This window comes from Leucopleurus acutus, assembly GCF_964270905.1.
Source record: "Leucopleurus acutus genome assembly, chromosome: 3".
NCBI classification, from domain to species: Eukaryota; Metazoa; Chordata; class Mammalia; order Artiodactyla; family Delphinidae; genus Leucopleurus; species Leucopleurus acutus.
Genome location: NC_139145.1, coordinates 9,455,164 through 9,468,175, shown reverse-complemented (window position 1 = coordinate 9,468,175; position 13,012 = coordinate 9,455,164). Strand labels below are relative to the sequence as shown.

Genomic DNA, 13,012 nt, shown 5'->3' with positions numbered 1-13,012 from the left:
GGTATTCACAAGCGCCTGGATACTCAGGATGTGGTCCAGGGACCTGCAGCATCCGCATCACCGGGATGCTGGTTAGAACTGTGGAGTCCCAGACCCACCCAGACCTGCTGAACCAGAATCTGCATTTTCACAAGATGCCCAGCTGATCTGTGAGCAGTTTGAGAAGGGCTGTGCTGTTCTATCTTTCTGTCTTCTGTTTGTTTGAAACTGTTATGCTCCTAACAATGAAAAGACAAAGCACTTGCTTATGGAGATGAATTTTCAGGTGAATACAGGCACCGCTTTTTTACCAGTTCAAAAAATCAACAGCTAAATTTGTTGAGTGGTTTTAAGAATTGAGAAATGTGCTAACGTCTTTGCAGAAACTTTCTTATTCAATCCTAATCCCACAGGGGGCAAGGAACGTGCTATTATTATCCTTCCCATTTTATTGACAGGGAAACTGAGGCCCTGAGATGCCACTGGTCACTAGTGCAAGGTTAAATGGTGAATTAAATGGCAGAGCTGGGCTCACATTCAGGCTTTTGGTCTCCAAAGCACAGGGTGAGAGGTTTTGACTTTTCACCCTGAAGAGGCTCCACGGCCCCGAGGCTCGCAGGGTCTTTACCTGCCCTTCCCTCCTCATTTTTTTCATCAAACATTTATCAAGGGGCTCTTGTTCCCTCTGAGTTAGGCCCTCTCTGAGTCCCTGAAATTCAGGGGTGATCAGTACTTGTCTGGCCCCTCGGAGCTCACAGGCAGGTGGTAGACTATCAGGCAACCCAACACTGATATCATGGCACGTGAGATAACAGACAGGATGCTTGCAAACACCTCATGCGGTCCTGGGAGGTCAGGGAAGGCTTCCTAGAGGAAGGGCTCTGCAGGGGCAGCTGGAAGGGGGCTGGCCAGACAAAGTGGTGGGAACCGTGTGTCAGGCAGAGGGCACAGCAGGAACAGGGGCTTGGTGGTGACACAGAGTGCCGTCTGCCTGGGAAACTCGTAGCCGGTTCTGTTTTGCGTGGGGCAGGGGCGCGGTGGGGATTAAGCGGTGCCTGGGGGGAGGGGGGACTCACCTTCATCATGAGCACGATGGTGTTGAGGGCGATCATGGCCATGATGGTGTACTCGAAAGGCGGGGACACCACGAACTGCCACATACGGTACTGGAAACTCTGCTTGTTCTGGGGCATATGTCGGGTCAGGGGTTTAGCGCTGATGGCAAAGTCAATGCAGGCCCTCTGCGGGACAGAGCGCAGTGGTGTGAGGGCCTGAGGCAGGAGAGAGGTGGCTGGACACCCAGCAACCCCCCATCTCATTCGATGCAGCTCTTCTGCACGTCTGCCTGGATGTCTGCCTCTCTTGCCCACCCCACACCCCCCATAAGCTCCTCGCCATGAATGTTTTCTTGTGCTGACACTCCCCCATGACCTCATTGAATCCCCTTAGCAAACATGACCAATGGGTACTATCAGTAGCCCCCACTTTGCAGGTGAGGAAAATAAAGGCTCAGAGAGGTTAAGCCTGACGTGGCACAGCTGCCTAGTGGGCGAACCTTGAATTTCAACCAGAGTCTGACATTGAAGCCTAACCATTCTTTTTAAAAATTTTATTGACGTATAGTTGATTTAAAATGCTGTGTTAATTTCTGCTATCCAGCAAAGCAGTTCAGTTGCTTTTTTCATATTTTTTTTCTATTATGGTTTATCACAGGATATTCAGTATAGTTCTCTGTGCTATACAGTAGGACCTTGTTGTTTATCCATCCTATATATAATAGGATTCCTCTGCTAATCCCAAACTCCCAATCCTTCCCTCCGTACCCCACCCCCGGCCCTTGGCAGCCACAAGTCTGTTCTCTATGTCAATGAGTCTGTTTCTGTTTCATAGATACATTCATTTGTGTCATCTTTTAGATTCCACATAAAGTGATACCATATGGTATTTGTCTTTCTCTTTCTGACTTGCTTCGCTTAGTATGATAATCTCTAGGTCCATCCACGTTGTGAAGCTTAACCATTCTTTCTTACTGACTGTTTTGCTTCTCCTTCTCTTTGAGGGAAGGAGACAGGGAGGAATAATAATTATTTAGTCTTAGAGGCCAACAAAGCAGAGGAAGAATGCATTCTAGGTCCTCCACCTAGCTTGGATGATTCTAGAGAAGAAAAGGGTCATGCGTATACTCCCTGGTGGACTGGATTTTCATTCGTAAATATTCACCACCCCTCCCTGGGGGAGATTATACTTCCCTGCCCCACTGACATCAGACATGTGACTAGCTCTGGCTAATGAAATGTGAGAAGTGACACATGTCACTTCTGGGCACAAGCCACAAGACTTGGACCATGGTTTGCCATTCTCTCTTTTTTATCTGAAGCATCTTAAAGGGGAACCAGAATAAAGATGACATGGAGCAGAGCCACCTGGACATGCAGTCCAATTCCTTTGTGGATATCTGGCATTGAGATGTGAGGGCTGCTTGTTACCGTATCATAACCTAGTCCAAACTGACTGATACATACACAACTTCTCTCTGATGTGTTTTCCTCTGGAAACCCCATGAAGGGCTGCCCTTCATGCAGGCTGGATTCTGCTTGGAGAATGCTGCTGTTCCCTCCCCAGATGCCCGCAGAAGCTGGTTCCTCTGTATGTGTGTGTGTGTGCATCTGTGATGGGGGGTGTCAGTTTTTAAGTGGGGATGTAAGTGGGAAGTGGTACCTCATTTTTCTCCAGGCTGTATTCCTCCATCATTTTGTCCCCCTGCTCCTGGAAGGTGATGATGATCAAGGCCACAAAGATATTGACAAAGAAGAAGGGGAACACCACAAAGTAGACAACGTAGAAGATGGACATCTCCATGCGGTACCCAGGGCTGGGACCCTGGTTCTCAAAGGTGGCATCCACGGAGTGCTTGAGGACCCTGTGAGGACCGGGGTGGGGAGAGGGGGGAAAGTGAGACAGGGGAACAGAAATGGAGGAAAATATTAAGAGGAAACAGAAAAGAAATGAAGAGTCATCACTGATTTCTGACTGCAGTCACTGTGGTTACTTTATGAAGCTGTAATCTTCCCACCTCTTTTGCCTGTGGGGAGTGTTGACAGCAATGTCAGTTACTTCTACTGCCCTGTACTGAGGGCCTGTTATGTGCCAGAAATGACGTTCAACATTTTATTCATTTTCTCAGCAACCCTCTCAGGGAGGTTATTTCTGGCTCCGTTTTGCACACAAGGAAACTGAGGTTCAGCTGTAGATCACCCACTCAGATGTGGCCAAGGTGGGATTTGAAACTAGGTTTGTGGTGATGAATGGGAGTGAGTAGGGGATCACGGAGGTGGGCGTGTGTGTGTGTGTGTGTGTGTGTGTGTGTGTGTGTGTGTGTGTGTATTTAAGCACAGGTGGTCGTGGGAGCCAAGGAGGGGTAATGAGGATGCACATGGAAGTGAGTGTGTGCACGGCTGCTCTGTACATTTGCACACATCACTCACTGCTCCAGCGCTCTGCCTCTAAGGGGCACCATTCATCCTGCAGACCTGATAGATTTGTGTATTAATGGTGACAGCTTTTTGGCAGGTGGCCATAAAGTGCCTTTTTGGAGCAAGATCATTAAGTACATTGCAACGCTTTTCTGACAGATGGAAGTCAAGTCTGTTGAGGAATGGGTGTCTTTACAAAATTCGCTCAAAGGTGCCTGAAGGGCTAGCGCCGGCCCCGCGCTTGTGGATACTGAGTGTGTGCATGGGTGATCAGACAGGCGTGTGTCGGTTGGGGTGTTTGCTGAGTGAGGGAGGGAGGTGAGGATGCTGAAGGTACCCACTGGAATCTACCAAACCTTCAACCTGCATGCAGCCGAGACGTCTGGAGACACGTGCCATGGGCACAAATTCAGCGGGTGTCAAACCCCTCAGTAATCGAGATAAATAATATTTCACTGTAATATTTAGTATTTCCTGCAACATGTTAAAAAGTCAAAAGAAATGCCCCAAAGCCCCTGATGAACAAAATCTCAAAAATTGAAATTTTGAGGCCTTCCTTAGCAATCCAGGGGTTGACACTCGTGCTTCCAATTCAGGGGGCGCAGGTTTGATCCCTGGTTGGGGAACTAAGATCCCACATGCCACGCACCGTGGCCAAACCCCCCGCCCCCCCACCGCACAAAAAACCACCCCTCAAACAAAAAAAAACTTAAAAAAGAATTAAAGTTTGGACTTGCACAAGTCAGTCTCACCCATGTCACCCCAGCCTTAGCCCTGTCTGGGACAGATTGGTCCTGTGGTCAAACCGACTTGGAAAATGCCAGGTTCCCACGCCCCTGGCTTGGAGGTTTTTGTTCAACAGCACCGGAAGGGTTAAGAGGATGCGACCGCATGTGTACGTACATGCGGCCTTTCTGTAAATTAGAAACGGTGCCTGTTCTGGGAGCACACAGCCCCGTACACTCAAGGGGTTGGCAAGCCAAGCGACCGCTGGATTTCTGCCCCGAGAAGCCCAACCACACCACATACGGCCGATACTGTTCTGCTGACGTCTTGCATCTTGCATTGTCCCCACTTCTGGAAGCCAGGAGCAAACCCCTCCCTCCCTCAGACCTTTCCCAGCACTGGGCTCTTGGACCCTTTCCTCTCCTGCTCGCTGGAGGGCCCCCGAGCTCCTCCTGGGGGGCTTTCTGACTGGACCACTTACTGTGGCCAGCCTTCTCCCGTGGACACGGTGAAGAGGGTCAGCAGAGCCCACAGCACGTTGTCATAATGGAACTCATACTTCTTCCACTCTCGGTCCCGCGCCTTAACCTCGTTCTTCTCATAGAGGAGGTACTTGCCACTGTCACAGAAAGCGGTGACCATTAGTAAATGGAGGGATGCCCGTATTTGGCCACCAGACAGACGGGAGAGGGGGAGGAAGAGGGGCTCACCAGCCCACGCTGCTTCCCACAGCCCAGGAAACCCGTTTCTCCCTGGAGCTCGTGTGCATTCATTTGGAGGTAAGTCCACAGATGATGCCACAGCCCTGTGTCCAGTGGGACAGCCAACTCAGAACCTTGTATCCTTTTCCAACTTGAACACTTCTAGACCCAAGGGTGGGAGCCTCAGGCTTGGGGGGAAGTTGAGAGCAGGGAGGGAGACAGGCACATTTCTGGGTTCATCAGGCCAAGGGGGGCAGCCGCTCGCTCTTCCTTCTCAGGGTAGGAAACAAAGGTTAGCCCCAGACTCCTAGCCCAATGCCCGGGATCCTACCAAATCCAGGAACCAGCCACCAGAATAACCACCGGCTGCCCTTTGGTGCATGGTAATCGTTTATAATAGCGACAAAAGCAATACTGACGGAGCGCTTGGTCAGTGAGAGGCGCAGCACTTTCCTGGACTGAGTCCAGAACTTTCCATCATGAGGATGACCCAAAGATGGGGGGATTTCAGATCCACAGTCCCTTAGCCACAATTCCAAACTCTAGAGAGCTCTGAAAACCAAACATTTTTTCCTAATCCGGTGGTTGGCAAGTTCCAGCCTGCAGACCAGATCTGGATCTGGCCCACAAGCTAAGCAATGGTTGTGTACAGTTTTAAATGGTTGAAACTAAAAGAATTCATTCATGACAGATAAAAATGATAAGCAATTCAAGCTTTAGTTTCCAGAAAGAAAGTTTGATTGGAACACAACCGTGCCTATTGTCCGCGGCTGCTTTGGAGTTGCATTAGGTGCAACGGAAAGTGTATGCAAAGTCAAAGACAGTTACTCTCTGGCCCTTGACAGACAAAGTCTGCCCATCTCTGATCTAACGCGTTTGGCAACAAAACCTGACCCAACTGGATGTGAGGCTCTTTGGACTTGTTATGTATCCTATTTGGTGCAAATAGTTGTATGTTCCCAGGCAGAAATATTGCATTTGATCACAGGGCTGCCTTAATTTAACTGTGTTGTGTGGGACATGCACCCCAGAATATTTCTAAAAATCTCAAAGTATTCTGAATTTTGAAAAACATCTGCCTATAAAGGTTTCATACAAGGGAACAGAGATGTGTATTAATATCCCCTACTTGACAAAGGTGGCAACTCAAAAGTTAAGCAACCAGCTTATGGCTCATCCTGAAGCCATGGGTAAGAGGCTCCTATTCCAAAACTGTCTTCCTTTCTACTTACAGATCCAAGCTGGTTGTAATCGGGTCACCCCCAACGCCCAACACCGCAGTTTCCAAGCCCGGGATGAAATGGAGAGGACCCTATGGTCCTTCCCCCTCCATGTCCTTAGCCTGCCTTTTGTCTATGCAAAAACTTTAGCCAAAGAATGAGTTTAATCAGAAAAGTGAGAAAATGCAGAAGCAAAGGAAAACAGTCAAAGGGGACCAAATAATAATAGTTTAGTCACTAAGCATAGTCAAGGACCTTTAGTTCCCTCTCAAGGGCTATAGATAATATTCTGAGCCATATCCTGTGAGCTGTCTCATAGATACTGAAACCCCACCAGGTAGAATAAGTCAACTACATGATGACCAGACTGTAGCCATGACAAAAGCTGCCACAATTCTGAGAATTGGCCTCAAGGAAATGGGAAAAATCTGACCCTGGAACTGAAGATTGACTGTACTTAAAACAATCAAGATGACGCTGATCAGACCACCACATGACCAATTTTAAGATGACTGTCAGGGCTTCCCTGGTGGCGCAGTGGTTAAGGATCCGCCTGCCAATACAGGGGACACGGGTTCGAGCCCTGGTCCGGGAAGATCCCACATGCCGTGGAGCAACTAAGCCCGTGAGCCACAACTACTGAGCCTGCGCTCTAGAGCCCACGTGCCAAAACCACTGAAGCCCACGTGCCTAGAGCCCGTGCTCCGCAACAAGAGAAGCCACGGCAATGAGAAGCCCGCGCACCGCAACGAAGAGTAGCCCCCGCTCGCCGCAACTAGGGAAAGCCACGCACAGCAACAAAGACCCAACGCAGCCAAAGATAAATGAATAAAATAAATAAATTAAAAAAAAAAAAACAGTTGACTGTCACAGCTGACCGTGCTGTTTGTACATGTAGCTCCCTCTCTCCATCTATAAAAACTTTTGTCCACTGGTGGTCAGCGCGGGGGGAAGTTGGCCTCTGGACGAGAGTCTGCCCTCCCTGCACCAACCCCCCCGCCCGCAGTTGCTGGCAAAATAAAGCAAACGTTCCTTTCTACCAACTTTGCCTCTTTATTGGCTTTTGAGCGGTGAGTGGCCGGACCCCACTTTCGGTTACAAAGAGACTGGTGCATCTGGCCGCCCCCTACCTGCCAGCCCCCATGGGGATGCCTAGAGAGCCAAGACTCACCGGCAATCTTTCTCAAACTCCTTGGACTCATCGGTGCAGTGGAAGAACTTGCCCTTGAAGAGCTGCACGGCCACCACGGCAAAGATGAACATGAAGAGCATGTAGACGATAAGGATGTTGAAGACGTTCTTGAGTGAGTTCACAACGCAGTCAAACACGGCCTGGCGGGTGGGGTGGAAGGGACAGCGTGAGGGGCTGGGAACAAGCATGGCCTCCACCTCCAGCCGCTCATCACACCCAAGTATTGTCATTAGTCCTATTTTACGGGCAAGGACGTGATCCAAGTTCCTCGGTTAAGGCCACGCGGTTCTGAGAAATGTTGGGGCTCGGCCCGATTCTGAGTTTTTATGCATCGAAAACCCCCCCAATTTTAAGCCCTGGGAAATGGGGCCGCTTCTCCGAGCTTCTCCAAGGTAAGCTCATGGCTCTTCAGGGCAAGAGGAAAGGTCCTCGATGGAGATGTCATTTCCTGTACATTCTGTGTCCCTGCTTCACGTCACTCCCCTCCCCATAATCTGGAGTTGTGGTCCCCTCCCTTTTGCCCACTGATCCCTTGGGGGCGCTCTGGATTTGCGAGCTGACTTCACGTGCCCTGCGTAAGATGGAATCCTTCCGTCCTCCTCTAGAGAAGGCAGGGGTCTCAGCCTGGAATGTCCCCCACCGCATTCTGCTATTAATCACCGTGGGCCCTAACTCCAAGTAGGCATCAAATATTGTCAACCTACTGGAATCACACATTGGCTCTGCCGGCTTCCCCTGGGGGAGAGAGTGCATCGCTTTCACGGGGCTTTCAAAGGGGGCTGTGACCCAGAAAATGGCAAAGAGCCCCTGAACCGACTACTTCTGGGTTCCACATATCTCAATGCAAGCAAGCTTTCCCGTCCAGAGGGCGGCCACATTTCCTCTTTGAATATTTATCAACAAAAAGGGGGCATTCGAATCATTATTTCCCAAATCATGGGGGAGGGGCACACCACCGGTGATATCAGACGTACTTTTAGGTCCTATAGGAGCCCAAGACCAAGTAACACTGAGTCACGTGGTAGCAAAGTTATTCTCTCTCTAATGCTTTCAATCCTTTTAAGTGAAGGAGAAAGTTTTCCTTAGTTGTTACTGTGTTAACACCTAACATTTATACTTTTCCTTTTTTTTTGGCCGCGCCATGCGGCATGCAGGATCTTAGGTCCCTGGCCAGGGATCGACCCTGTGCCCCCTGCATTGGGAACACAGAGTCTTAACCACTGGACCGCCAGGGAAGTCCCTGTACTTTTCCTTTTTAACCAAGAAACAGCAAGTATCCATGCTCAAAGCCTTTGTCAGGCAATTATTTTGGGCTAGATTTTAATAACAGTTATCTTATATTTTGAACAGATATTTAGTTTTATCTTCTATTAACAGTGGGTTTTGGTTTTCCAACTTAAGAAACTTGACAAGCATTTCCTTTTAAAATAAATCCACTCATGTAAAAAATAAAGTGACTTAAAGCAACGTATTAAGAAAGAGATAATACAGGTCATCCTCAGGTGCATCATAAATTGAAAAGGGGTGTTTGAATGACTAGATTTCATTTCCTTCCTTCCTTTTTTTTTTTTTTTTGAAACAACAAGCTTTTGGGAAATTCTGGTTCATGCTATTTTTTTCAAGTTTCATTTATTTGTTTATTTATTTATTTATTTATTTGCGGTACGCGGGCCTCTCACTGTTGTGGCCTCTCCCGTTGCGGAGCACAGGCTCCGGACGCGCAGGCTCAGCGGCCATGGCTCATGGGCGAAGCCGCTCCGCGGCATGTGGGGTCTTCCCGGACCGGGGCACGAACCCGTGTCCCCTTCATCGGCAGGTGGACTCTCAACCACTGCGCCACCAGGGAGGCCCCTATTTATTTTTTTTTAATTGAAGTATAGTTGCTTTACACTGTTGTGTTAGTTTCTGCTGTACAGCAAAGTGAATCAGCCATACGTATACATATATCCCGTCTTTTTTGGATTTCCTTCCCATTTAGGTCATCACAGAGCACCGAGTAGAGTTCCCTGTGCTAAACAGTAGGTTCTTATTAGTTATCTATTTTATACGTAGTAGTGTATATATGTCAATCCCAATCTCCCAGTCCATCCCACCCCGCCCCCCCTTTCCCCCTTGGTATCCATACGTTTGTTCTCTATATGTCTGTGTCTCTATTTCTGCTTTGCAAATAGTTCATCTACACTATTTTTTCTAGATACCACATATATGCATTAATATACAATATTTGTTTTTCTCTTTCTGACTTACTTCACTCTGGTGGTTCATGTTATTTTGGAACAGGAGATATTGGACCCTAGAATAGGCAGGTGAAAAGTTAAAGGTTATGTGGGACCAGAAACCTAGTTTCCTGCTTCCCAGAATAGGGTTATGCCCTGTTTTATCCACATGATGCCTTCATGGGAATTAAGAAAAGGGATCTCAACTTTGCAAGAGACATTTCATCTATTGGAAAATTACCATGATATACAGATTTTGTTCCATTAACTCACTTTACTGCCATCTACTGGAGAGTTGTAGTAATAAGTATATCCATATATAATGGCTGTGCTGTTAGCAGCATCCCTTTCAACGTACTGTCCTTGAGCAGTGTGCAACCTGCTCAACTGTACGTGGCAACCCTGATAGATCTTCCACATACCCCAATCTCACCTTGAGCTTTGGCAACCGCTTGATGGTTTTAAGAGGTCGTAGCACCCGAAGGACTCGGAGGGATTTAATCGTGTTGATGTCCTTTCCTTTGCTATTGCCACTGTGGAGGGATGTTAGAATGGGGAGAAGGGAAAAGAGGGAGCCAAGGTCAGGCTGGGTGGTGGGTGGTCCACAGCCCCAAGTGGCCCCACCCTCCCAGGCTTAGGAGTCTGGGGTGGGCCTGGCAGAGCCATGTCCTTCCCGGAGAAGAGTAGTCAGCTCCCCTGCTACATCTGGGCTCAAGAGCTAGTGAGTAGATGGCCCTTTGTGGTTTTGGTCTCAGGGTTTGTTGAGGGCCCTGGCTGAGCCTGTACAGCTGCATGGGGTGGCTCTGGGATCCAGCACGAGGAAGCTGGCTGCCCCCTGTGTGCTCTCTTTGGAGGTGGTCTTAGTGAGCTTTTAGAAAATGGGATTCCTCCCTCTTCCAACAGGATGCAGGAAATGCTTAAAGTGGCCTTTAAACCAGAGCTCCCTTCCCCCACCCCCTGCCCCAATATTCCCTGAGCCCACAGGAGCGGAAGGAACCAGAACATCAGATGTCGAATCTCTGCCTCATTCTTTCAGGGTATCTGAGCTCAGACGGCTGCATAGGGGTTCAGTCCAGGGTCTACTGGGCCTGAGTCTTAGCACTGCAGATGTCATGACACCCTTAGCCAACCATGATTCAAGCGCCCCCAAAAGGAAGGCATTGGGTGTGGCCATCACAGGCTTGTGATTAATGGAACTCACCACCCACCCAGCTGCCCAAGCCAGAAACCCAACACTCGTGTTCAGCTTCCTGTCCTCCATCCTCATCCCCAATGGGTCACCCTCCTACACATGGCACCATCATAGGTCAGACCCCCATCATCCACCTCCCAACTCCCCCCCCCCCCCACTCCCTGTCTCTCTCTTCTTCCATCTTTACTGCACACAGTGGCCAAAACCAATGACCATGTCACTCTCCTACTCCGACTCCTTCTGGAGCAGCTGAATTCCTAGAAGTGCAAACCCCTAGCTCGGCACTCAAGGCTCTTAGGAATCGAGTCCAACTTACCTTTCTGTTTGCATTCCCATTGATTACTACACAACCCAAGCCCCAGCCACATTCTTTTACTTCTGTTCCCTCTGCTAGAAATGCCCTTCCTCCACTTCTTCATTCACAGAACGATGCAGCCCTCAAAGGCCAAGGTAAATGTCCCTTCATCTGACAGCCTCCACTGACTGCCTCTGGGCTCTGCCAGGCCCCAGTGCTGTTTCAGAATCACCTTGTTCCTGTCATTGGCTTCTGGCTTTAGACAGAAAACTCTTCAAAGGTGAAACCGTGATTTCTTCTCCTATGTGTTCATTTTCCCTTTAACCTTGGTTCTTGTCTCTGCCCCCAGCATGTGCCTGGTGTGTAGTTTCAGGACACATGTGACTGGATCCGGATCAGAGGTCTTTGGGGGCCAGTTAGCAAACATCTCCCTACAGTTCCCTTGGGTCATGAGTAGAGCTGCCCCAGAGACACCCACCGTGGTGTGCCCAGGTACAAAAATATTCTTCGTGACATTTGCTTTTTTTAGGGTTCCTTTTTCTCATCTTTCAGAGAAAAGAGAATTGGACTTTAACCTGCCAGCCACAACCGTGCTCCAGGATTCAGCAGTCTGAACATGGGATTTTCTTTTCTAAACCAAAGTCATCAATCATTAGTATCTCAAGGTTGTGCACCCAAAGTATGAGACACACATCAGGAGAGTCACTGAGATATTTTCAGGCAGATCACGAACACAATTAAGGAACGGGATCACACAGGGAAACAGCTATGTTTTCTTCAGGTTATCTTTCAGGCCTCCTGTTGTGGTCAGAGAGGAAGTTTCTGCTATGTGTTCATAGGTCTTTAATGCCTCCCTAACACGAATTTCCCTTTTAACAAAGAACCCAGCTTGAATGTAACAACTTGTCACACAACTGTTTCATTCTTGTTGGATTCACTTTTGCAGTTGCCTGTTCTATCTGAGGTTAACAATACTGGTTGTAAGGGGACGGCATAACTAAAATGAAGTTTAGACTATGTGTTGGTGGAAAAAACGTCAAGCACGTGGACATCTAGGTTGTATGTGGAACTAAAATCTTGATGGGCTAAACTGCTAACATTTGGGAACACACCTCCTGGGGCACATCTACTCAACTAAAAATGACTCCACGGGCATTCTGGGGGTCTCTCTCCTAGGAGGCATTTCTCCCTGGGGAGAGGCTGAGAACAATCCTGTTTGTTGAGACACCGAGGAGAGTGCTGCTGGCAGTTTGGCCCCTGAGCACGCAGGAATGGCTTGACCAAGGTGCTCTTACAGAAAACAACCCGATTTTCAAATCACTTTGCTGAGAGTGTTGGGGGTGGGGGGTTACTTACTCCTCTTCAAGCCCAAGCCCTGGTTGTTTGGACTGTCCACGCTTCTCCCATCTGGGAAGCTGGACATTCACTCCCCTGATAACTACCCATCCGGCTCGTCCGCCCTATTGAAATAAGACCATGGGGAGACCCCCTTCCACGCCCTTTATGTTCCCTTCCAAGAACTGGGCTAAACGGTGGGTCCTGATGAGAGGCAGTGGCCAAGACCCCTCCAGGCTCCTGCCCCTTGGGGAGCAGGCTGAGGGGACTCTGGTCACTGCAGGCGACAGGACGGTGGCAATGACACAAGGCTACAGAAACAGGCCCAGAACCAGTGCGGCTGCATCAGAGCACAGAGAACGAGACAGAACGAGAGAGAGAGAGAGAGAGAGAGAGAGAGAGAGAGAGAGAGAGAGAGAGAGAGAGAGAGAGAGAGAGAGAGAGAGAGGGAGAGAGAGAGAGAGAGAGGGAGAGAGAGAGAGGGAGAGAGGGAGAGAGAGGGAGGGAGGGAGGGAGAGAGGGAGGGAGAGAGAGGGAGGGAGGGAGGGAGAGAGAGAGAGAGAGAGAGGGAGAGAGAGAGGGAGAGAGAGAGGGAGAGAGGGAGAGAGGGAGAGAGAGAGAGAGGGAGAGAGAGAGAGAGAGGGAGAGCGAGAGGGAGAGAGAGGGAGAGAGAGGGAGGGAGA

General features: G+C 49.2%; 1 protein-coding gene across 5 annotated transcripts in view; it reads right to left on the bottom strand.

The window, feature by feature from the left end:
* CACNA1A (calcium voltage-gated channel subunit alpha1 A) overlaps positions 1–13,012 on the bottom strand; it is a gene marked incomplete at its 5' end in the record, with an annotated part of 237,674 nt that overhangs the window by 41,174 nt on the left and 183,488 nt on the right. For all 5 annotated transcript variants that reach the window (XM_082834912.1, XM_082834911.1, XM_082834913.1 and 2 more), the window contains 5 exons: positions 1,056–1,220; positions 2,698–2,899; positions 4,660–4,797; positions 7,271–7,431; positions 9,941–10,040. In XM_082834912.1, coding sequence (XP_082691038.1) covers positions 1,056–1,220; positions 2,698–2,899; positions 4,660–4,797; positions 7,271–7,431; positions 9,941–10,040 — 766 coding nt within the window. The remainder of the gene's footprint in view (positions 1–1,055; positions 1,221–2,697; positions 2,900–4,659; positions 4,798–7,270; positions 7,432–9,940; positions 10,041–13,012) is intronic.